Raw genomic sequence first — 22,315 nt, 5'->3', positions numbered from 1 at the left:
GAGAGAGAGAAAAAAAGGCAGGCAATTAAAAGAAAGATGGCATTTATGCCACCGTAAATTTTTGGTAAATCTATGTCAGTTGCGAATACCTGGAAGTAGAAGTGAGAAAAATAATGAAAACAGAATATCACTAGCATGACTCACCTGCTCTTAGCTGGTAGTGTACATAGCAGACATATTGTACAGAGTACATGAAGAAAGAAATGAGTTCAGAAAGAAATATGTTGCTTAAGAGGGTGAAGGAAATGGAACAGAAAGAATACATCACTGTAAGGTAAGACCTACAGATATATTTTCTCATTTTAAATAAGGAAATAAAAACCTAGAGGCCCACATCCTAACGACAACTATGTATATATACTCAAACCTGGGTTATGGCTGTCACACTGTTGGTTAAAAGCAGAAAAGAGGCAAGATGGACAACTAGAAGCCACTGGAGGGTGCTTTATCCATGAAGAGGAACCAAAGTATTGAGTAAGTCTTCACATTTCAAACAGCTTATTTATTTTTTTTTTTTGAGACAAAGTTTGGCTATTGTTACCCAGGCTGGAGTATAATGGCGTGATCTCAGCTCACCACAAACCCCACCTGCCAGGTTCAAGCGATTCTCCTGCCTCAGCCTCCCGAGTAGCTGGGATTACAGGCATGCACCACCACACCTGGCTTATTTTTTGTATTTTTGTTGAGACAGGGTTTCTCCATGTTGGTCAGCTGGTCTTGAACTCCCGACCTCAGATGATCCACCTGCCTCGGCCTCCCAAAGTGCTGGGACTACAGGCGTGAGCCACCATGCCCAGCTCAAACATCTCTTAAGAAAATACCAAGGGTCAATGGAGAGGCCACGCATACACCATGGTTTTAGAGGATAGAAGATCACAGCCTACTTGGAGTTGCCGTGAGCCATGAGATCTAATATACAGCATAGTGACTATAATAAATAATACAGACTGGGCATGGTGGCTCGTGCCTGTAATCCCAGCACTTCAGCAGGCCAAGGCAGGTGGATCACTTGAGGTCAGGAGTTTGAGACCAGCCTGGCTAACATGGTAAAACCCCATCTCTACTAAAAATACAAAAACTGGCCAGAGATCGGGCAGAGAATCCGCAATGGGGCTGCCCGGCCCCAGATCAAAATCTACATCGATTCCCCCACCAACACCTCCATCAGCACCGCCGTCTTCAGCAGCCTGGTGTCACCGCAGGGTGGCGATGGGGTGGCCCGGGCCGTCCCCGGGAGCATTAAGAGGACAGCCTCTGTGGAGTACAAGGGCGACGGCGGACGGCACCCCAGTGACGAGGCTGCCAGTGGCCCAGCCTCTGGGGACCCTGACGACGGCAGCAGCCCGGAGGACGGCTGCATGGTGCACATCAGCGGAGAGGAGGGCGGCAGGCCGCCGGAAGCTGAAGACCCTGCCCCCGGGGGCTGGCGGGGGCCCAAGGGGCCAGACGCCCAACCACAATCAGCAGGACGGAGATTCGGGGAGCCTGGGCAGCCCCTCAGCCTCCAGGGAGTCCCTGGTGAAGGGGGGAGCCGGGCCAGACGCCAGTGCTGGCGGGGAGCCAGATGCCAACAGCAAGCTCCCGTACAAGGCCTCCATGGTGAAGAAGGCAGCCGCACGCAGGAGGCGGCACCCCGACGAGGCCTTCGACCATGAGGTCTCAGCCTTCTTCCCCGCCAACTTTTTTTTTTTTTTTCTCTTCTCTGCCTCAGTCTGGAGAACAGCTGGGCACCTGGTCAGTGGAGATGGCAGAGGGTGGGCCTAAATGACCGAAAAGCGGGGGTGTACAGGTTTGTCTGGAGGGCTCTGATGAACACCATCTTTTCTGCAGAAGTCAGGGGCTGTGCTCCTGCTCTCACCACCATTCTAGCTCTGAGCCATGCACAGGGACCACTGGGAGGTTGCTTAGCGAGTCCCAGCATCCGGCCAGGTCTCCCTGGCAGGCTGGACTTTGGGACCTCTTCCTGACCCATCTCTGCCAGGAGAAGGGGCAGCGCAAACAACTTCCTTGGCCCCAAGAATGTGTACTTGTGCAAAAGAGTGAACATGGAGGCGGGAAGATGGGCAAAATGGGGACATGGGACGGGGAGAAGAGAGCTGAACTCTTCCGAATGACTCTTAAGCCAGTGGACTGGAGGGAGAAGTCCAAAGCCTAGTTCTGGCACCTCCAACTCCACAAATTACCTGGCTTCCTGAGGCCGGGTAAAAATACAAAAATACTAAAAATACAAAAACTAGCCGAGCATGGTGGCGAGCACCTGTAATCCCAACTACTTGGGAGGCTGAGGCAGGAGAATTGCTTGAACCAGCGTGACAGAGCGAGACTCTGTCTCATCAGTAAATAAATAAATATTTTAAATAAAGTCTTGTTTTAACAAATTATAGTTTGTATTTGTGTAATTTTGTTAATATAAAAGACCCACCTCTGGAAAGACTATTAGGATTTTCTTCTTACTCATATCCAACTAAATTATACCACCCCGTTTTCTAAAAAAAAAAAAAAAAAAAGAAGTTTCTATTAACTAATCTTATTATCAATTTACATAGATGATTCACAACATGCTTAGACTTTCTATTTTGCCTAAATATTCTCTTTCTTGAACAACCTGGTCATTTTATTTTAGGACCAAAAATTTACCACACAAGATTCCTTCTTATATAAAATTGCTTTTTTTCACCTTTATCAAAAATATCTCTTTGTATCTTGTACTTTCTTCTCTTATTTCCTGGTTCCTATTACCTCATTTTATACATAACTTTTATAGAAGTTTTGAATTAGACAAAGACATTGACCTCCTAATAAGAACATTTTAAAAGTGTTTTCCTACGTTTTTTGAGTTGGAAGTTACCCAGCTACTTAATATCTGTTAATAACCTTAGATACTAAATCATATGACAAGTCTGTTTGCAACCATTTATTCCATTACTTTTACAAGGTTATTTAATATTTTATCTAGGTGATGAAAACTGTGCTAGTCATTATTTAAAGTAAATTCCCTGTTAACCATTTTTATAGCTGTGAATTTCAGGTGTTTAAGTAATTTTCTTTCCTTTTCTTTTTTTTTTTTGTTTGTTTGTTTGTTGAGACAGTTTTGCTTTTATTGCCCAGGCTGGAGTGCAGTGGTGCAATCTGTGCTCACTGCCACCTCCGCCGACTGGGTTCAAGTGATTCCCTTGCCTCAGCCTCCCAAGTAGCTGGGACTAGAGGTGATGGCCACCACACAGGCTAATTTTTTTGTATTTTTAGTAGAGACAGGGTTTCACCATGTTGGCCAGGCTGGTCTCATACTTCTGCCATCTGGTAATCAGCGCCCCCTCGGCCTCCCGAAGTACTCCCAAATTAGAGGCATGAGCCACCGTGCCCAGCCTATTTCAGTAATTTTCTTAAGGTTAAATATAAGGGTATTTTACCAATAACTCAGAATGTAGGTGTTTTCATTAAACCAAATTATGCCATGTCTTTTTTATCAAAAATTACACAAGCAAAGATCATTCTGTCTCGGGTGGGGTTGTATAGTTTTATAACCCTTATAACAAATCTTCACAGTGTTCTGCAGGAATAAGCATGAAATCACGTGATCAACAAATGCAGACAACAATGCTGGAAATTTTCACAGCATTTCTAATACTTTCTCAATAATTTGAAAGCCAGCTTATTTATAAAAGATTTTGCTTAAGTCACATAAATGTGAAAAAGCCTTTGACTAGTCTTTTTATTGATAAAATGGTTGACTTACATACTTGTATTTTTATTTAAGCCAATGAATTAGAGCTCTATGGTAGACACATATTGTGTACACAACACATAAATACATAAATCTATTTGGCATGCTCAGAAATATGACTTACAGATTCATGAGACCTCTTTTCTTTCTCTATCGTAGACTTTTAAATTTTTTCATATTTTTAAAATTTTAATAGTTTTTGGGGTAACAGGTGTTTGGTTACGCCACAACAAAATCACCCCCACAAAAAAAAAGATAGTTCTTTACATTTTATTTCAAAATGAATAATTGAAATAATTTTAATGGTTTTATTTCTAACACTTGGTACTAGTGCTGGCTTGTTTTTGAAGAAAGATTGATTGAGCATTTAATATTATTTGGAACATATGTAGAAAACGGTTTCTGCTTTCTTGTTCTTCAGTGGTGATTTTTGAGATTTCGGTGCACCCATCACCTGAGCAGTGTACACTACATATGGCAAACACTGAAACAAAAACATGTCACTTAAGAACATAAAGATGAATGCATCATTAACAAAGAAAAAGCCTGCTGGTTGGGTGCAGTGGCTCACTCCTGTTGGGCGCAATGGCTCGTTCCAGCACTCTGGGAGGCTGAGGCAGGACGTTTGAGACCAGCCAGGGCAACATGGCCAGACTCACAGCTCTACCAACAACAAAAGAAAAAGCTTGTAAAAAGCTTCTATAATATGTAAAACAAAACCCGCATAATTTCACTGACATAAAACATCCAGAAGTACAAATCTGCAGAGCCAGAAAGTAGGTTGGTTACTACCTGGGCAGTAAAGACTAACCATAAATAGGCACAAGAGACCATACTGGGTGATGGAAATGTTCTAAATCACACTATGGTGATGTTTGTACAACTTAGTAAATTTACTGAGAATTACTGAATTGTATAGCTAACACCTAAAGCGAACATTACGGCATGTAAATTATAGCCCAATAAAATTAAGAAAGCCATACACAAAAGGTATAAAACAATCCCTGAAGAAATACTGGTCCCTTAGATTAACATATGAAACATTGGTGGCACTTCCAACTCAATAGTGACAGGGCACTTAAAATCAGCCATCCCAAGTTATGCTTCAGTCAGTTCATTAAATGCAAGGGCCAATTAACATTAAAAACTGTTTAGCCTCACTGGTAATTAGGCAAATTAAAGTGATTTCATTTTTACCCTACCAAAATTGGCCAGGATGAAATAACATGGAAGCATCCTTCTGATGCACCAATGTGTACAAGAATGGACTCTCTCATACTTTTTTGGTGGGCATGTAAACTAGGTCAATGCTTTCTGGAAGACAATGCACAATATGTATCACAAACATGAAAAGAAGGAGGCTTACTGACCCATTCCACCCGTGGGAATGTAGCCTAAGGAGGTATTTTGGGATATAACTACATTTTGTAACATTGCCTAAGGAAAAGATCTGGGATAAGCTGCAAATGTAATTACAAGAATGTTGCTTCGAGCAAATACTTCAAAATACCCTCTGAGATAGGAAACTCCTTAGAAATTATGGTACATTTTAATGAAGACAACTGATGGATGTGGAAAGAAATCTCTGATCCTAGTGGGATAAATGACATGTATAGAAACTTTTAAGCATCTGATCATGTTGTTTTGAGAACAGCTTTTCCCTATTTCATGTATCTTTTCATGTTTTCATGTTTCCTTCTTCATCTTTAGAATTTTTAAAGAATATGGAGGCTATGAAAATTCCATACCTGCTAGCACACACTTTATAGCTTGCATTGGCAATTCCAACAACTTTGGGATTATGGGGCAAAGTCTCATCAAGCTAAGGATTTCAAAGTTTCCATAATCTACATATCCGACCAGTACGGATTCTTCAGAAGCGTAAGCCAAAACGGAGGCACGGTACCACAGATCATCCTCTGAAAAGGGGAGAGACTCAATCTCAAATGATTTTTCCACCGTAGAAATAAACAAAAACCTTTCCTCCTCAAATTAGAGATGGTCATTTATATATTTTTCTTTAGTAGATATCAAGTTTATACAACAATATGTTTACTAATTTTGCTTATCAGAAGCCTTCAACTCCTAAAATGTAACCTTTATTAGTAGTGTACTACATTAATTATGCCATATGCTGTCATTATTAGTTTACATGCCTTATCTCTCCAGTAGAGTTGCTCATTAGGACAGAGAACATATACTGATCATGTGAATCACAAGGTCTCAATCAGTACATGAAGCATTTACTAGCAAGACTAGTTATAAAACACCTGGCAAGCATGAGTCAACTAGACTACACCACCCAACTGATCAATTTACTGAAGGATTACTGAATCTCCCCTTCCACGAGGCCCCTGGACCTCTCTTTGGCAGAGAATAACATAACCTGGTTATCATAAGGCAGGACTTGTGCCGTACAAAGGCTGCACCATGACAGCTCCACACTTCCAGGCCCTCTTGCTGTTTCAATAAAACCAGTGAAGATATGATCCTGGGAGTTTGCATATCCACCTATTAGCTTAAACAGAATTATCTTTACCAGTCTCCAAAAACCAAAAGGCTGACAAAATAACCCAGAATACCTCCGTTATACCTCCATCTCCTTGACACACACAGGCCCTCTGCCCTTACCCAGTTCAGACCACACTCCATCCAACAAGTTTAATTTGATCTATTAAAAAACATGATTGGTTGACACTCATACTCAAGCTTCAAATCCAGCCATCAGTGCAAACCAAAGACAATGTTTCAACAGTTTCTACTCAATTGTAAGTTAAAAAATAATAATAAAATTTAAAAATCAGTAATACTCTTTCCTTACCTGAGAACTGAGCACAACATGTATCACAAATGGCTGGATAAAAATCAGAGCGTGGAGATGACTGACCGCAGTATTCACTAAGGGACGCCTGAAGTTCAGCAAGCCTACCTGCAGATAAAGATCACATCTTAAAGAAATATGTATATATACATTATTTCTACATGTCGAGTCTCTTGAAGCATTTTAGCTTGACAGCAAATCAAAACTGACTTACGGCCACTTTGCAGTTGTTGACAAAAGAAGTCTTCTGGTGTTTGCATGTGGGCCACCACACCACAAAACTCATCACCTATATTCAAAGTTAACACTTTTGGGATTAGGTCACTTTGGTCTACAACAATTTTCTTTTCAGCTGTCATTTTTCCAGCATCTTCAGGATCACCTTATCAGAAGACAACAGAAAAGTAAGCCATTTTGTTTCCATCCAAAGTTAAAAAAAATAAAAGCAGAGGTGGCGGCCCGGCCCGGCCGGGGGGAGTCAGCAGAGGTGGTGGCCCAGCCCGGCCAGAGGGAGTCAGCAGAGGTTGCAGACTTTGGGCAGTGGGTACAGGGTGAAGCCTCCGCACCAAAGGTGATCCAGAGTGACATGGGGTCCTGGTTCCAGTGGGATGCTAGGGTGGGAACACGCACCACAGGTGCCAGGGCCTCACACCCTAGCCAGTGAAAAGCACTACCTGGGCCAGGAAAACTGGCAGGGTGTGGGGTCACGCTGGGAGGGCACCTGTCTACTCGAGCCTTCCCTCTTTCCCTACCCCTTTCCCTCCCCAACTGCAGAGCCAATCCCGTGTGGCTGGATCCCTTCTGTCAGAACCTGGAGCTGCCCGACCAGGCGGAGCACGAAGATGACCTGCCGGAGAACCTCAGCGAGATCGCCGACCTGTGGAACAGCCCCATGCACACCCACGTGAGCCCCCAGGCCAGGGGTGGGCAGTCATCACAAGGGGCAGGGGTGGAGGGGCTGGGTCTTTGTGACCTCTGGCCCAGGAGCTGGGTTCTTTCAGGGGTAGCCCCTGCCTTGTGCATGTGTGTAGGGCCTGCCTCTGCTGCAGCTAATGTCCCCTCTCCCCTGGGAACTTTTGGGCGTGAGCCAGCAGCTGTGAAGCCTGATGATGACCGATACCTGTAGGCCGCCATCTAGGAGTATGACAACGTTGCCAAGCTGGGCCAGATCATTTGGGAGGTGATCATGGAGAGCCCCCTGGAGATCAAGGAGCTGTGACTAGACAGGGAAGCATCGTAAGTGTGAGCGGTGCCTGCCCACTGCTCCCTCCCAGGGTAGGGGCAAGGGCAGGGACAGAGCCAGTCAGGGGGTGCCTCTCAAGGCCAGTCAGGGGGGACAACCTTGGCTTGGCCCTGGTGGCCTGCATCAGCTGCTCAGATCCCACTTTTGTCAGACGCTCACTCAGCATCTGACCTCTACCTTCATACAATCTGTTACTTTTATAAAAACAAACAAACAAAAATGCTAAGTATTTAGGGACAAGGTAAGGAGGGTCACTGGGGCCCAGGAGTCTGGGGACCAGCTAGGCTTAGGCTGAGCTGAAAGAGGCCGAGCAGGCCCTCCTCCCTCCCGGCTCCACCCAGCAAGCATCATCCCCTCCAGCTGACCAGGCACAAGGGAGGCCCAGCATGGGCATCCCCTGCTGGTTGGACACCCCCGACTTCAGTCCAAGTCCTCCTGCATTTCCACCATATCCCTGCTGGAGGTCCAGGTGGAGGCAGCATCCCGACGAGGACAAGAAGGTCAATGTCAGTGAACAAGCATTCTCTCCATTTCACTGGTTCCCAAATGTGCCCAGCTTATCAAGAGAAATGACTGATGTTCCCTGGGGTTTTGAATGTGGAGTGTTCATGTGTATTCCTTTTTAAAAATTAAGTTATTCCCTCAGTAGTTTCCCCTTGGTTTTGTTTAACTGGTACTCACTATGAGTTTCTGGAATGGTCTGTTTACAAAGCAAGGCAGCTCTCAAGGAACTGGCAATGCTCCCTGACTCTGGCCTCTGGGGAGTGGGGACAGGGGCAGGCGAAGGGCAGGGCCAAACTTCAGGTGCACATGACCTGCTGCTGGCCCTGAGTCTTGGGGAGGAACAGGTGGGATTTTCCTTTATCCACTTTGCTTTTGTTCTTTGGTCAAGAGGGGTCACGGGAGCACTGGGCACCAAAGGTGTCGTGGGCTCAGAGTTGATCAGAGTTGAACAAACTCTTCTGGCTGAAGAGTGACAGAAACACTTAGGACCAGATCTAGTTAACAGAATTTTATCATTAAATCACAGAAACTTTAGTGCAAAACAAAAATCACAAAATCTGTTTACTAGCAACTGCATGTCCTACTGGTTTTGCTTGCTGTCTCCTGGCAACCAGAAGTGGACAGAAGCGTGGGTGCCCAAGTGGCTTGAAGGCAGCACCCACCCCACACCCGGCAGACCCCTTGGCATGCTGCCCTCCACCAGGAAGCCAGAGGCCTAGGAGCTCGCCACCCACATTAATTTGAAAAGAAAGGTCAAAAGGAGCATCTATGAGACGGGAGGTGGGGTACAGACTGAAGCAGCCCCTCAGCAGCCAGGGACACGCAGCCACCACTGTCCACACACTCACACAAGCCAGGCCCACGGGGCCTTCTGAGAGCTAGCAGGTCACATTCAGGCAGATGGCCCCCTTCCCACCCAAACCCACAGAACCCCGAGCAAGGCATCACCAGGAAAGACACGGGAAAGCCAAATCACGGTTGACCCAGGGACAGAGAACCCTTGGCCCCACTGATGTCCCGAGCCACCAGCAGCTGCTTCCAGAATCCTTGTGCTATTACAGTGGGAATTACATTATTGAAAAAGCCTAATTATTCTGGGCTTCTAATCTTTCAGATAAAACTGCCTTTGTTTTGCTGCTTTGTATAGCTGAGAGGTCCAGGAAAGGGAGAGGGTCCCTGATCAGGGCAGGAGGCCACCTCAGAAGCCCAGGCCCACCAGTGCCCAAGCACATGTCAGAGCTCGGTCAGAACAAGGTCCCAACCAAGAGGGTTGGTGGCCTCCTGTCAAGAAGCTGTGGCTCAGGCCAGCAAAGCTGTGTCCTCCTCCAGCAGGTGCCACGCAAGCACGAGCTCAAAGGCTTCCAGTGCATCACCATCCATCTAGCAGAGAGAAAGGGGGCACTGAAGCAGCTCTGTCTGCCAGGGGCTAGGGCATTATTCACTTAGCATTTTTCCTTTCACTTAGGTGAATCAGTGTTGAAACATGCATCAGTACGCAAGCAATTTATTTTTACGTTGAATATGAATATACATACAGTAACATTGGTTTCTTATTTGATAGGCGTTTGAGTTGTTTTCACTTTTGGCTATTACAAATAATGTTGCTGTAAATATTTGCATACAAGTTTTTGTAGGTCCACCTTTTCACGTCTCTTGGGAGACATGACTCAATCATGGTGTCAATGCAACCGGCAGTAAAAGTACATCATACAACTGAGGATCCTTTTTCTCTCACCGCATTGACTAAAGCAAACTCATTCTATACACCAAAAGTGAAGCATTTCTTCCTGCATCATTGTTGAGCACTACGCACTGAAGCTCTGGCCCCCTGCCCTGTCCCACGTGGCCTGTGTAGTGCCAGCCATAAATACAGACACAAAGTGACTTATGGACCTTGCTTCAAATTCCAAGTGAAGAAAACAAGAGAGAAATGATGAAATCAGTAATAAAAATTATCAGTCTCTTTTCCTTCAATGTAGTATACTATATAGGTAATTACTGAGAGTGTCAACTGAAGAGGAAGACTTACCTAACACTTCTAGGACATCTCTGCTCCTATTTTAAGAGACTAATAATTTGGACACTTTTCATAGTCTTTGTAAACGGTTTTGTTTGTGTAACTGAAGTTCATGACATCATATGACATACAGAACAACAGAGCTAATAATTCTTTGGCCTGCTTTCTCACCCACATACTCCTTATAATTTATTTGGTTTTCAATGATTCAAGCAATAGGATCTTACAACTTCCTATTGGCAGCAGTTTTACGGTTTGGTGGTCCTAAAGGTTAGTTCTTCATGCTAATATGCAGTTGGAGTAGTTTTGTTTTTTTGTTTTTTTTTTACCCTTTAAGTTCTGGGGTACACGTGCAGAACATGCAGGTTTGTACATGGGTATGCACATGCCATAGTGGTTTGCTGCACCCATCAACCTATCATCCACATTAGGTATTCCTCCTAATGCTAGCCCTCCCCTAGTCCCCCACCACCCAACAGGTCCCAGTGTGTCCTGTGACCATGTATTCTCATTGTTCAACTCCCACTTATGAGTGAGAACACACGGTGTTTGGTTTCCTGTTCTTGTGTTAGTTTGCTGAGAATGATGGTTTCCAGCTTCATCCACGTCCCTGAAAAGGACATGAACTCATCCTTTTTTATGCTGCATAGTATTCCATGGCATATGGTGTATATGTGCCACATTTTCTTTATCCAATCTGTCACTGATGGGCATTTGGGGTGGTTCCAAGTCTTCACTATTGTGAACAGTACCACAATAACCATACACGTGCATGTGTCTTTATAGTAGAATGATTTATAATCCTTTGGGTATATACCCAACAATGGGATTCCTGGGTCCAATGATATTTCCAGTTCTAGATCCTTGAGGAATCACCACACTGTCTTCCACAAAGGTTGAACTAATTTACACTCCCACCAACAGTGTAAAAGCATTCCTATTTCTCCACATCCTCTCCAGGATCTGTTGTTTCATGACTTTTTAATGATCGCCATGCTAACTGGCGTGAGGTGGTATCTCATTATGGTTTTGATTTGCATTTCTCTAGTGACCAGTGATGATGAGCTTCTTTTCACATGTTAGTTGGCTGCGTAAATGTTTTCTTTTGAGAATTGTCCATTCATATCGTTCGCCCACATTTTGATGGGCTTGTCTTTTTCTTGTAAACTTGTTTAAGTTCTTTGTAGATTCTGGATATTAGCCCTTTGTCAGATGGATAGATTGCAAAAGTGTTCTCCCATTCTGTAGGTTGCCTGTTCACTCTGATGATGTTTCTTTTGCTGTGCAGAAGTTTAGTTTAATTAGATTCCATTTGTCAATTTTGGCTTTTGTTGCCATTGCTTTCAGTGTATTAGTCATGAAGCCTTTGCCCATGCCTATGTCCTGACTAAAATCTGTGTAATATTGATGAGATTATAAATCTGAAGTTTTAACACTAACAAAAAGAAACCCAGGTCATCTTGCTAAGTCTTGTTTCTATTTTGTTCCTGACAGTCAGTAGAAAGGCAGTTGTATTGGGTTATGTTAGTCCTATCTATTTTTGTTAATTTTATTATTTGCAAAAATGTTTTGTGTGTATTCTATTTATAGAAAGATAATGATATAACATTTTTGTTAAATATGCATATTATTTATGATAAAATGAAATGTTTTTGTTTCTTTGTTCCCAATTAATGTACATCAATTTTAAAATACATTAAAGCAATAGCAAAGAAAATAAAGAAATGCCATAGAAGTCTCTTTTCATGTTTACATGTAGAGATACGCTGCTTCCTAAGGATCTATAAGGAAAGATGTGGATTTTAATTCTAAAATCATAGTTTTCGGATGTACCTAAAATTTAAGCAGCAAAAATTTTATTAATCATTAAACTCAAGCAGATTCCAATCACAGAAGCAGAATGAATTAAAGCATGTTTTAATTGAATATGCTTCCTAGGTTTCTCCTGGCAAACCTGTTATTGTTTCATGATCCACTTGAAGAAATGAAGATACATGGGAAAATAGTCATTGCCCAAGAGAGCCTTCCATTTTATAAATGCTCGATTTATGCTGAAACAATCTGAATAGAAACAGTGCTTTTTTATGTGTCTGGTTGGAGGACAGAAACTCCCAAAACTTTCCTATACACCCGTTGGACCCACAACTTGCTGTTGAGCTCCAAATCCACATCAGGAAGCTCAGGCACAAACCGAGAGTTGGCTTCTCCCTAGTAATCTAAACAGATGCTTAGTGAGCCTCAGATGCATTTTCACACCACCTTCTGCTGATTGCTGCTTGGGCAAAATAAAGGTTAGCCACCAGTCTACCAAACGCCTGGTATGTCAGCATTCTCCATCGTACTCTGAGACATGAGTATGTGGGAGACATGACTCTGTAATTAGGAGCTTAAAGTGTTTCAGGGAGACCATATAAATCTAGTGAGAAGTGAATTAGCAATATATGAGAGCATGTCATTTCATGTCAAAGCAGGCACTATGAACTTTGTTACATTAGTATGTAAGTTAAGGCAGCTGGGAGAGGCAGACTAGAAAATATAGCTGTTAAGCTAAGTCCTGAGAGAAGAGCAACCGCACCTTCTACCTTCCACGTGCAGGGCTCTCCTCAGCACATCTTCCCCATGCTTTCCCGTTGCTCATTTTCCTCCAGTGGAAAGGAGGGAAAGGGCAAAGTCCACATGCAGAGGGGCTGGTGGACTTAGAAAGGTGGATAAATAGGTGGGCCCAGGATAATATTGGTGAGAATGCTGCTTTTTGTTCCTTCAGTTACAGAGCTCTTGAGCTCGTGGCTATAAGCATAGACTTGGGAGCGAGCCTGATTGGGAATTTAAGTCCCAACTTCACCTTTTATGAGCTCTGGGATCCTGGACACTCCACCTCTTACTATTCAGTTTTCTCATCTGGGAAAAGTAGATACCAGGATTTAAATCTTAGGATTCAGAAGCGTTAAAGGATTAACTCACGTTAAGGTAAGTGAAACGAGGGAGAGGCAACTGTTCAGACAAGGAATAAAAGGAAATTGACAGGACTAGAATTTCTATTTGAATCATTCAGGGTGTCTGCTACAACTTTAGATTCCTACGCCTTGGCCCGAGGAACGGAGATTCATTAGTTCTGGGACCCAAGATGCTGTTTTATAAAAAGAAACTTACAAAAAGTCACAAAAATTATGCAGCATTTCTGTATGCCCTTACCATTTCCCCACTGATGTGAACATCTTGTATCGACATCGTACATTTGTAAAAACTAAAAAGTCAGTGTTGGCACGTTACTCCTAACTCCAGACTTCATCAGATTTTCCACTCATGCTCTTTATCTGTCCCAGGATCAAATCCAGGATACCACACTGCATTTAGAGAAGCTGCATTTTTCACAAGCTCTTCTAGCTGCTGAGAGGGAGGTGGATCGGGAGCTCATCTTCAAAAACACTGGGACATTTAGAGGCCCGAACCAAAATTGCTGCATTCCCAAGTTGGGGAGGTGAAATGCAATTTTGAAGAGCAGAATTGGTGGAGGAGATGAATATAGCAGACTGATTTTAGAATTAAAGGTGGGATCCTCTCCACTACATGAGAGGGAGTTACCTTCAGAACAAGGCATTAATGCCGGGGAAAAGAGGTTTTGGAAGGAAGGGGTACAACCTCATCCTCAGGCTAGATTGAGAATACATAAGTAAGGCTGTGAGTAGCTCAGAATCAGCAAGTGCAGCAAATTGGGAACAGGTGTTTCAGAGAACACACACAGAGGACTCACATAAAGGGAATTACAAGGGGTCAATTAGCCTGCAAGATACATGCAACCTGCGTGTTCTGGAACCTGGTGCTAATGCTTCGGCAGTGGGTCACAATGGAAAACATCAACCACTGCCACAGTGGAAAGTAGCAGAACGGGTAAGGGTGAGGCTGGGAAGATTTTGTTTAAGGAGAGTTCTAAGGGTCTTGGGTGAAGCAGGGGCTGGAAGGGGAGGCGGATAAAGCACTTGAAGCTCTGACTGTGATCAGTTGTCACACTGAGGAGACACAGGAGGCCCTAGCTCAGGTGACAGGTAAAGGTTCGTAGAGTTGAGAAGGTGAGGATAAAGCAATATATATTTTTAAGAAGCCAGCAGCCTCTTTGTGGAATCCATGGAGGTTTTTTGAAGCAGATACCACCCGTATTTTACTAAAGACCTTAGGTTCTAGGCCTATCACTGAGTTTTCCTAATCACAGTCCAATTGCTCAGCTTCCTTACAGCAGTTGTAAGAGTCACCTAACCTGTTCCTTCTCAAAGAACGTTAACCATTTTTCACTGGACTCAAGATTCTTTTAATGTCTATACCACTTTTCTTTCCCACTAAGTTGTTCTTTACCCTAGAAATCCTAAACCACAAGCTGATAGTCTTTAAATTTCACATTAAGTACATGTTCTGTCACTTATCAAATGCATTTGAAAAAGTTCAACAGAAATTGCCGGAAAGGATGTGGAGAAATAGGAATGCTGTTACACTGTTGGTGGGAGTGTAAATTAGTTCAACCATTGTGGAAGGCAGTGTGGCAATTTCTCAAGGATCTAGAAATAGAAATTCCATTTGATCCATCAATCCCATTACTGGGTATATACCCAAAGGATTATAAATCATTCTGTTATAAACACACATGCACATGTATGTTCATTGTGGCACTGTTTACAATAGCAAAGACTTGGAACCAACCCAAATGCCCATCAGTGATGGACTGGATAAAGAAAATGTGGCACATATACACTATGGAATACTATGGAGCCACAAAAAAAGGGGAGTTGTGTCCTTTGCAGGGACATGGATGAAGCTGGAAACCATCATTCTCAGCAAACTGACACAAGAACAGAAAACCAAACACCACATATTCCCACTCGTAAATGGGTATTGAACAATGAGACCACATGGACACAGGGAGGGGAACATCACACACTGGGGTCTGTTGTGGGGTCGGGAATTAGAGGAAGAATAGCAGGGGGTGGGGAGTTTGGGGAGGGATAACATTAGGAGAAATACCTAATGTGGGTGACAGGGGTGATGGATTCAGCAAACCACCGTGGCATGTGTATACCTATGTAACAATCCTGCAAGTTCTGCACATGTACCCCAGAACTTAAAGTACAATAAAAAAAAAATAGAGAGGAAGGAAAGAAAAAAGAAAGCAAGAAAGAAAGAAGAAAGAAAAAGAAAGGAAAGAAAAAAGAAAATGAAAGAAAGAAAAAGAAAGAAAGAAAGAAAAACAAGAAAGAAAGAAGGAAATTGCCTTAGCAACCCGTGTCCTAGGAGGCAGGCTTTACTCAAGGCCTCCTAGATCTTTTGCATTGCTCGCTGGCACAACGTTGGGCCCAATCAGGTAAATAAGTGTCTGGCCATTAAACTTAAGGTCATTTAATCCTTAACTTGATAGATTCTGGGTGTTTTCTACAAATCTGCATAGAAACTAGCACTTACCTGGGAGATTTCTCTGCCAGCTGTCAAAGGATTTTCCAAGTAGTTCCATACTCAAGGACGCTGTGCGATGGAAAAATGAAGCCACAGAAATCTTAAATGTGTTAGGAAAAGGGCTGGGTGATGAAAGATTCTAGTGAATCTGCACACCGCAGCAAAGTGTTTCCAGAAACACTGCATTACCTAAATACAGAATCAAGAATAATTTGGCTTTTGGTTAAGATTGGCTTTGGCATGTTTTTTTAAAACCAAGGAATAGTGTATTTAGAAATGTGGGAAAACTATATCAAAAAAATGAAAACTTTGAGTTGCAATAAAATCAGACAGTGTTGCTGGATTTCAGTAATGTATGGGCATCTAGGTTACATAAAGAGAACATATGAATAAAATACCAGGATAAAATTTCTCTAGAAACGTTGAACTTTAACATTACATAGTTCACCTCAGAATAAACTATATAGAACCGCCAACAGGCAACCGCTTTTATGCTACAAAAATGGCCATTTCACTTGCTTCAAATCCTATTTCAGATCTTTGTCTTTTCTTTGTAATGAAGATGTAAACGTTTTAGTTCACACTATACCAGAGTTAAAATTTCACTGGTGTCTGTATTACAAATGTTAAAATAATCCTAAAAATGAAAGTAAATTTGAGTTTTGGTAGTCAATCTTTTTCATAGTCTTATGTCAGAGAACTAATCTTTCCCAGGCATCAAACTCTATGAAATCTGCCATAGTTACCACCTACTACCAACTTAGTTTCCATGCCCCATAACAGTTGTCAGAGAACCTACCCACTTTCAGTGACATTTATATTCTTATTCTAACTTGACCTCATTTTTCATTTATCAAAATGACTATATTGCCTTCTGGAATTCAAGCCAAAGGAAAGAACGATGTTACTGGTCCCTAGTCTATTGATTTACTCTATTTTTGTCACCTAGGCTGAAGTGCAGGCATGATCATGCCTCACTGCAACCTCTGCTTCCCAGGCTGGAGTGATTCTCGTGCCTCAGTCACCCAAGGAGCTAGGACCATAGGCAACTGCCACCATGCTCAGCTAATTTTTGTGTTTTTAGTAGAGAAGAGGTTTTGCCATGTTGGCCAGGCTGGTCTTGAACCGCTGGGTTCAAGTGATCTGTCCGCTTCAGCCTCACAAAGTGCTGGGATTACAGGCATGAGCCACTGCACCCAGCCCTCTGAAGTCTTACTCTGACTCTTGAAGTCAAGCATTTATGTCCAATGTCCTTTTGCCAAACTGGTTTTTAAATATTTGACCACTCATATATGTCACAACTTCTAGTTAATGTCATATTAATAAGGTGCAAACCATCTTATAAATAAGGATTCATCATTGACTTTTTCTTCTAAGTTACATCAGATCATTGATTCTAGTCTGCAGTTTATCAAGATAAGATGTTAAGTTGAAGATTTTACCTTAAATTCTAAGGAAATTTTTAAAAATGAAAAATTAAAATGGATAAAAGTATACCAATATTACCAGGATTTCGTGAGAATCACTGAAAATGAGTGGCTAGATTAGTTCTAAAAAAAGCCAGTGATTTATTTTTAACTAAAATGTAAGCTTAAGTCACCCTCTGTATAGAAACTTTAATTCTACTTTCTGTACTTACTTTTTTTTTCTGTGTAACTGTTTGAAAACCTCCAACACCCTCATTCTAATTCTACGGTATTCCTGGAAATCTTTCTCTTTGGCATAATTTTATGTTCTAATGTGTTTTTCCTCTCAGACACAATAATCAACTATTCAAAGATGCCATCTAATGCACTATGTTACTAAGTATTGTGGCCAGAGAGTGATTTTAAGTGTAATAAATTATCTTAAAATTGAAAAGAGCTTAAGCAAAAACAAAAACAAGTATTATATCTTAAACACAGGCATGAATTAAACCAACTTGTGAATGGTTAAGGCAACTTACAAAAATGCTTTAAGACATATCAAGTGAGAGTAGGAAGGAAGAGCCCTTCAATCCCTGACAATGCTGCATTTGCTCCTACTGGCTTTGGGAGTTGTTAGAGTCCCATGTTGTTTTTTTTTCAGAGAAAGTCTCCCTCTGTCCAGGCTGGAATGAAGTGGCATGATCTTGAATCACTGCAACCTCTGCCTTCCTGATTTAAGCGATTCTCCTGCCTCAGCCTCCTGAGTAGTTAGGACTACAGGCACCTGCCACCACACCCAGCTAATTTTTGTATTTTTAGTAGAGACAGGGTTTTACCATGCTGGCCAGGATAGTCTTCATCTCTTGACCTCGTGATCTACCCATCTCAGCCTCCCAAAGTGCTGGGATTACAGGCTTGAGCCACGATGCCCAGCTGAGTCCCATGTTTTAATAGGAATACTGCATTGATTCCAAATGCATGTGCAGCAATATTGGGAGAAAAAAATATGAAAGAAACAGAAAAGTTATCTTTAACATTTAAAAAGCTTTTATTGTTTTAAAAGCCTTACATAATTCACAGCTATCAGCCCACACACTAAGGAAGTCTCTGTGCATAGGCAGAAGGAGCCATCACTTTGGAGTGGCACCTGTAACTGTGTTTACATTAAAACAGACAGAAGAGTGTAAGAGTGTGTTGTTGCCCTGACAAGGTCTTAGTTGTCCTTGAGTTAACTTGAATTGAGGTGTTTCTTCTTTTGAAAATATGAAGTTTTCTAGTTCTGTAGCAGGAGAGGTGGTATTTTCCCTGTCTTTTCTGATGAGGGGTTCAGATGTTACATTACCCCTCATTTCTTCCTTTAGGAGAGGGACGGCTTTAGCGCACTCAAGATTAGTTAAATCATCAGCACCCAAACACCTGTTCTTGGCAGCACTATCTACGTCTCCGTCTTTTCCCATCCTTGAAAAAGCCTAAGAATGTCAAACAGAAAAGAGGTACAATTTTAAAAAGGGTTCCAACTTTTTAACAGTCACCACTGATAATAAGGCACACATGCAGACTTCTTTAGGTAGTTCAGTTACAGCTACTTAGGCTGAGGTTTACACTGCCAACTTCCGTCAACTCACTAAGGTAATCTGAGGGCTAGAATTAGACTGCTGGAGCAAAGGGGGGCTTGTTTATTAAGTTACTTAAAAATTAGGTTCCCAAAGATGTCACAGTATTGTGACAGGCTTCTAACAGCAGTATCATCTGTTACCTGTGCACTTACTCCTTAAATGTAATGAACACACACTTTTGCAAAAAGTTAGTTTATTAATCTATTCAAATTCTACCCAATTTGTAGTAATTATATACTCAAAGCAAATTTTAATGAGGCAGGCATGTGCTGGATTGTATTGGAATGTCAATGAAGTCTAATGACTAAAGCATCAAAAGGCTCTACTTCACTTGCAAATTAATTATGGTAAAAAAGTATTATTTTAAAATACTTCCAGGGTACTACAGAGCATGCCTATTTTAAATGTTTAACCTTGTCAGCTGTAATTTTACGGTGTAATTATCAAAAGTCACAAACCATAAATATTACTTAGTCCCATGAAAGTTATAGAAGTTATCATTTCCAGTATAATCCCATGTACTTCCTGCATCCAATACTTGAGACACGCACACCCAATACAGTCTAAGTGCAGGTCTCTCGGCTTAGGCAAAAATGGTTTGTCTAACACACCCATGGGACTGACTGCACTGTAGTATACACAGTAGAAAATGACATAAATTTCCAAACTGAGTAGTAAAAAATAGTCAAGAGTGGTAAATGCATTATATAATGACGTCTATTCCTAGACATCATTAGGAATACAATGGCAAGAAATTATTTCTGCATGCTTATCTGAAAGGGCAAAAGTTCAAAAGCAAACCATTGAGAATGAATTAAACTTCATTAAAACATATTTTTTTTTTCAGAAGGAGTCTCACTCTGTTGCTCAGGCTGGAATTCAGTAGCGTAATCTTGGTTTACTGCAAACTCCGCCTCCCAGATTCAAGCGATTGCCGTGCCTTAGCCTCCCAAGTAGCTGGGACTACAGGCGTGCACCACGACACCCAGCTAATTTTTGTATTTTTAGTAGAGACGGGGTTATACCACATTGACCAGGCTGGTCTCGAACTTGTGTATGCTGTAGGCATGTCACTGTGTGGCATGCCTGAGAAGCTAAATTACAAAATTCTATAAAAAAAACCAAAACTACAAAAACCAGAGCTGTATCAATGATTACGGTCAGCCGAGAAATACCCTTCACGGGACAAAAAACCTTTACAAAATACCCTTTGCAAAACAAAAAAAACACTTCCGAGTCAATGTTAAACTTAGCAGTAAAAGAGCCTAATTATAAATACTAAGCCATGGGACATGCACGCAAAAAGCTAAACATAATCTGTGGCTCAAATGAGCCAATCGGATACCTTCCTTAACCTCAACACAAAAACATGTTAAGTCCCGTTACCTCAAAAGTAGCTTGTGTTGTTGATACGACATCCGGCTGACTCTCGGATTTTGACTCATTCTTGCCGACTTTCTGATCTGTAAAGAGATCCTCCTCCTCTTCCGGGAGAGGAAAGGGACTTGTTTTCTTTGCTGGTTTTGGTTTAGCAGACTGAAAGAGATGGTCGTCACTGCCGGCCTCCCTCGGAGCAGGAAACATGGGGCTCTTTTCTTTACCTCCCCCTGGAGGGCTGGCAGGATTCTCTGCTGTCTTTGCCTTGGGTTTTGTTCTCTCCACGGACTGAGATCCAGTGCCCGCGGAAAAGATGTCCCCGGACACGCAAAGGTCAGCCTCCCCTCTGGAATGACCCAGAGACTTGGCAAAGGGGCTTCTGTCCACTCCAGGCACAGGACCACCTTCCCAGGGTGCAGTTGCAGCTTCCAGGGCCTCCTCAGTGCTGTCTTCTCCACTGGCTGCTCTGAGCTGTGGCCGACGGCCGTCTGGGGAAATGGTACCATCAGCCCACTGCGCAACGGGTCCCCCGGGGACGCTCGTGGCCTCAGCCTCGCTTGACTCCTGGGCAGCCAGCCGCCTAGGCGCACGAGTCCGTCGTCTAGGCCTCCTTCTCCTCTTGACACGGCCCTGCAATGGCAAAAAAACACACGCGGATCTGGTGATACAGTGTTCAAACCTACCGTGGCAAAGAATCAGTGACTCAAAATATTGTAAGGTTATCTGGCCTACTTCGATCAAGATACTATCCAAGAATACACAAGAGGTTATTTCTTAACGATTCCCAAGGAATGCGTTTTTAACAGCTCCTAGTACTCTAAGACTAAGTCATTCTTAATCCTTTAGCGTTCGCCTCCCAGATTCAAGCGATTGCCCTGCCTTAGCCTCCCAAGTAGCTGGGACTACAGGCGTGCACCACGACACCCAGCTAATTTTTGTATTTTTAGTAGAGATGGGGTTATACCACATTGACCAGGCTGGTCTCGAACTTGTGTATGCTGTAGGCATGTCACTGTGTGGCATGCCTGAGAAGCTAAATTACAAAATTCTATAAAAAAAACCAAAACTACAAAAACCAGAGCTGTATCAATGATTACGGTCAGCCGAGAAATACCCTTCACGGGACAAAAAACCTTTACAAAATACCCTTTGCAAAACAAAAAAAACACTTCCGAGTCAATGTTAAACTTAGCAGTAAAAGAGCCTAATTATAAATACTAAGCCATGGGACATGCACGCAAAAAGCTAAACATAATCTGTGGCTCAAATGAGCCAATCGGATACCTTCCTTAACCTCAACACAAAAACATGTTAAGTCCCGTTACCTCAAAAGTAGCTTGTGTTGTTGATACGACATCCGGCTGACTCTCGGATTTTGACTCATTCTTGCCGACTTTCTGATCTGTAAAGAGATCCTCCTCCTCTTCCGGGAGAGGAAAGGGACTTGTTTTCTTTGCTGGTTTTGGTTTAGCAGACTGAAAGAGATGGTCGTCACTGCCGGCCTCCCTCGGAGCAGGAAACATGGGGCTCTTTTCTTTACCTCCCCCTGGAGGGCTGGCAGGATTCTCTGCTGTCTTTGCCTTGGGTTTTGTTCTCTCCACGGACTGAGATCCAGTGCCCGCGGAAAAGATGTCCCCGGACACGCAAAGGTCAGCCTCCCCTCTGGAATGACCCAGAGACTTGGCAAAGGGGCTTCTGTCCACTCCAGGCACAGGACCACCTTCCCAGGGTGCAGTTGCAGCTTCCAGGGCCTCCTCAGTGCTGTCTTCTCCACTGGCTGCTCTGAGCTGTGGCCGACGGCCGTCTGGGGAAATGGTACCATCAGCCCACTGCGCAACGGGTCCCCCGGGGACGCTCGTGGCCTCAGCCTCGCTTGACTCCTGGGCAGCCAGCCGCCTAGGCGCACGAGTCCGTCGTCTAGGCCTCCTTCTCCTCTTGACACGGCCCTGCAATGGCAAAAAAACACACGCGGATCTGGTGATACAGTGTTCAAACCTACCGTGGCAAAGAATCAGTGACTCAAAATATTGTAAGGTTATCTGGCCTACTTCGATCAAGATACTATCCAAGAATACACAAGAGGTTATTTCTTAACGATTCCCAAGGAATGCGTTTTTAACAGCTCCTAGTACTCTAAGACTAAGTCATTCTTAATCCTTTAGCGTTCGCCT

General features: G+C 42.9%; 1 protein-coding gene and 1 pseudogene across 1 annotated transcript in view; one reads left to right on the top strand and one right to left on the bottom strand.

Moving 5' to 3' along the window:
* Window positions 1-245: 245 nt before the first annotated feature.
* Window positions 246-7,764, top strand: LOC135273920 (sphingomyelin phosphodiesterase 3-like; annotated as a pseudogene).
* A 1,827-nt stretch (window positions 7,765-9,591) lies between these two features.
* Window positions 9,592-22,315, bottom strand: part of LOC135273919 (uncharacterized) — a 52,870-nt gene continuing 40,146 nt past the window's right edge. Inside the window, exons 26-28 of the mRNA XM_064373646.1 lie at window positions 21,470-22,024; window positions 20,154-20,708; window positions 9,592-9,672 (exon numbers count right to left, since the gene is read on the bottom strand). Of these exons, the coding sequence (XP_064229716.1) occupies window positions 9,592-9,672; window positions 20,154-20,708; window positions 21,470-22,024 (1,191 nt within the window). The remainder of the gene's footprint in view (window positions 9,673-20,153; window positions 20,709-21,469; window positions 22,025-22,315) is intronic.

This window comes from Aotus nancymaae, unplaced genomic scaffold (genome assembly GCF_030222135.1).
Source record: "Aotus nancymaae isolate 86718 unplaced genomic scaffold, 86718_ANA_hifiasm-v0.15.2.pri h1tg000010l, whole genome shotgun sequence".
In the NCBI taxonomy this organism is placed as follows: domain Eukaryota; kingdom Metazoa; phylum Chordata; class Mammalia; order Primates; family Aotidae; genus Aotus; species Aotus nancymaae.
The sequence above is the reverse complement of the archived record's forward strand: the minus strand, read 5'-3'. Positions and strand labels throughout refer to the sequence as shown.